The sequence below is a fragment of the Stomoxys calcitrans genome, chromosome 1 (assembly GCF_963082655.1).
Source record: "Stomoxys calcitrans chromosome 1, idStoCalc2.1, whole genome shotgun sequence".
Taxonomy (NCBI): domain Eukaryota; kingdom Metazoa; phylum Arthropoda; class Insecta; order Diptera; family Muscidae; genus Stomoxys; species Stomoxys calcitrans.
This window is the reverse complement of record NC_081552.1, coordinates 1,942,102-1,945,427: the sequence shown is the minus strand read 5'-3', so window position 1 is coordinate 1,945,427 and position 3,326 is coordinate 1,942,102. Positions and strand designations below refer to the sequence as shown.

Below are 3,326 nucleotides of genomic sequence, written 5' to 3'. Positions count from 1 at the left end.
TGGGTATCATAGTTCCTTTACCGGGTGGTTTTTAAATGATCACTCACAAAAGGCTGAGCAAAGCCATGTCGTCATTGGTAAGCTCTTTATCCATCTCGTGTTTATGTTTATTCTGCAAATATTAATATTGATTATCATTACAAAGAGAACTGTGGAAATTGTATTGTTCTATTGATGGAATAAGTCAATATGTCCAGATCGACAGCTGCAAAAATAATTCCACGTAAAATGATTAAGCAAACAGAATCCATAAGCGAAGCATTAAGAAAAATATATTGAAGATCCGCAAGAAAATAACAAAAGTCTCTCATGAGCAATAGAAAAACACAATTCTATTATGGACAGATACTACTCCTGACCATCTATGACACTGAACGACTGGGATTGCAACCTGGCAAGATCATTAGTAAAAATTTCAGCGGTGATTATCCTCTTACTAAACTGGTGACATTTGTGAGGTCTGCAGCCGTGTAAGTGGTGTTAATCTGAGGGAAACTGTGCAGACTGTGCAATGAGAGAAGGTCTCTTGTCATTCAGCTTGAGACATGAATTGGACAGTAATCATTGATATGAGATATGATAAGTATCTTCGCTTTTTCATAACCAATGAAAGCCTAACTCAAGATTCCATTATCAGATGTATTTTTATACCACACACCACAACTGTGGGGAAACTTTTCCACTCCCAAGATTTTCTATAACATGTAAAATTGCTGGCTTTCGTCAAGTCAATTTTTCCCCAATCCATGAGAGATGGTCATGTATTACATCAAATCAAAAAGTGATTACGTGTCGATTTGAATATTTATCACTGAGTTTATCCCTCTTCCTTCCGGATGTTACGAACTAGCTCACTATGTTTAAACACCCTGTAGTAGAATAGTGGTGTAGGGTATAAAAACTCCAGTATAAATTTTCTGAAACATCGAATTATTCGCTGCCCCTACTATGCTATTTCAATTCAAATACACGTGTTTACATTGACAGTCACAATAGTTGTCTAATTTTTATACCCACCACCATAGGATGGGGGCATACTAATCTAGTCATTCCGTTTGTAACACCTCGAAATATTGATCTGAGACCTCATAAAGTATATATATTCTGGATCGTCTCGACATTCTGATTCGATCTAGCTATGTCCGTCCTTATGTCGAATTCACGATAGAGGTCGAACGCATAAAACTATCCACTTGAAATATTGCACAGATACTTCTAATTGATGTAGGTCATTGGGGATTGCAAATGGGTCGTATCGGTTCAGATTTGGATATAGCTCCCATATAAACCGATCTCCCGATTTGACTTCTTAAGCCCCTGAAAGCCACAATTTCGGTCCCATATGACTGAAATCTTACACGTAGTGTTCTTTAATGACTTCCACTAACTGTGCCAAGTACGGTCAAATCGGTCTATAGCCTGATATAGCTGTCATATAAACCGATCTCCCGATTTGACTTCTTGAACCCTTACAAGCCGCAATTTTTGTCCCATTTGGTTGAAATTTTGCATGTAGTGGTTTATTATGGCTTCCAACAACTGTGCCAAGTACGGCCAAAATCGCTCAATAACCTAGCATATCTCCCATATAAATCGATCCTTCGATTTGACTTCTTGAACCCTTACAAGCCGCAATTTTTGCCGATTTGGCTAAACATTTTGCACATAGTGTTCTATTATGACTTCCATGTCGTGTTCCGTTATGACTTTCAACAACCATGCCAGGTCCAAATCGGTCTATAACCTAGTATAGCTCCCATATAAGCCGGTCTCTCGATTATCTTTGTTCGGTTGCTAGAAGCTTTCATTTTTGCTGGTTTGACAATGTTTGGTATGTAGAATAAAATTATGCCCTTCAACTAAATTTATTTTGTATACATTTTTAGCAGAATCCATGGTGGTGGGTTCCCAAGATTCGGCCCGGTCGAACTTAGCACGTTTTTACTTGTATATTCTCAATTCAGTTCCGCAAAAAAACATTGTTAAGAAATGTTTCCTTAGAAAAAATGCAATATGGTCAATTGTTTAGCAAGAATAAACAGACACCAGCGCTTGGTAATTCATTGCGCATTTGCTGGTTTCTTTGTTCGCGATCGTTTAAAAGCTATGGCTGGGCAAGGCAAACTAACCACTTTGCTAAAGAACGGCTAGAAGACAACTTCGCTTCAAACGGAGAAGAGTTCTCTGCAGTAAACACAAAAATTGATATGAAAATCTTTGCAATTCTCTTGGCAGTTAGCTATATAAGCTCTGCCTATGGTTTCTCTAATATTGGACGTGCCAATGTTGAGATATCAGATAGTAAGTACCACAGCCATACAATTTTGAGCCTTGTATACATTGTCTCTGAACATAGGTAAGTTCCAATGCGACAAAATGCTTTGCCCCTCAAGTGCTGAACGTTGTGTGGTTACCAAGGAGAAGGATCCAAAGAACCCCCGAGTCTTGGTTCGCACAAATACCTGTCTCTCACGCACTGGCGTTGAATTGAGAAAGAAAACATGGCAAGAAGGCACCAATCCCAATGCCAAGGTTAGCGTACACATTGAAGGACTTCGCTATGTAGGATATACTCCTTACAAACCCGCTGCCAATGGCAAGCCCGCAAAACCAGGAAACCCAGCTAAGACAAAACCACAAAAACCGAATTCCAACTGGAACTTGCCAGATTCCAATGACGATGATAATGATGCATTTAATAGGGCTGTTGATGAACTTGCCAAGGATTTTGATTTTTAATACTTACACCTCAGCAAAAGAACCTTAAAGCTTTAATGTTCCACTTGAAAAGAACTAACATCTTTGTAACAAAAGGTTAATAAAACAATTTTAAAATCCAAAGATACATTTTTCTCCCCACAAAAGTAATCTTGAGATTTTTAATATTTTTTCCAAAAAAAATTTTTTGAACAAATAGGACGTATTTGCAGACCTAGACAATATGGGTCTTCAAGACAATGGAGCTCGATATTCAAAGTTTTTAGGGCCCATACCCAAACCGGATATATTTGCTGGCTTTTTCAATAGGGGGTTTAAGTGAATGATATTTGAGATGAGAAAACGAGTTTTATTGCAATTTTGAGACCAATGGCAATATGGGGTTCAAACATATGAGAATAGAGCACGTTGCTGATATATCTTCAGGGCCCCTAAATCGGGCATATTTACCGACCATGTCAGTGTGGGGCTTAAATGAAAGGAATTGGGGGGTAGAGCAAGAATTGGTACCCACTTACTGGACCAATTTTCTGGGGGTCTACCCCTTTCCCAAAATAGGTATTTGAGGTATTTGAGATTAGAAAACGAATTTGATAACCAATTCGGGG

At 38.5% G+C, this 3,326-nt stretch overlaps 1 protein-coding gene across 1 annotated transcript; it reads left to right on the top strand.

Annotated features, from left to right (window-relative positions):
- Positions 1-2,129: 2,129 nt before the first annotated feature.
- Positions 2,130-2,835, top strand: LOC106083545 (uncharacterized; the record flags this gene model as incomplete). Its single annotated transcript, NM_001311252.1, is given in 2 exon segments — positions 2,130-2,301; positions 2,357-2,835. Coding segments are annotated over 2 exon segments (477 nt in total). The 3' UTR covers positions 2,740-2,835.
- Positions 2,836-3,326: the final 491 nt, after the last annotated feature.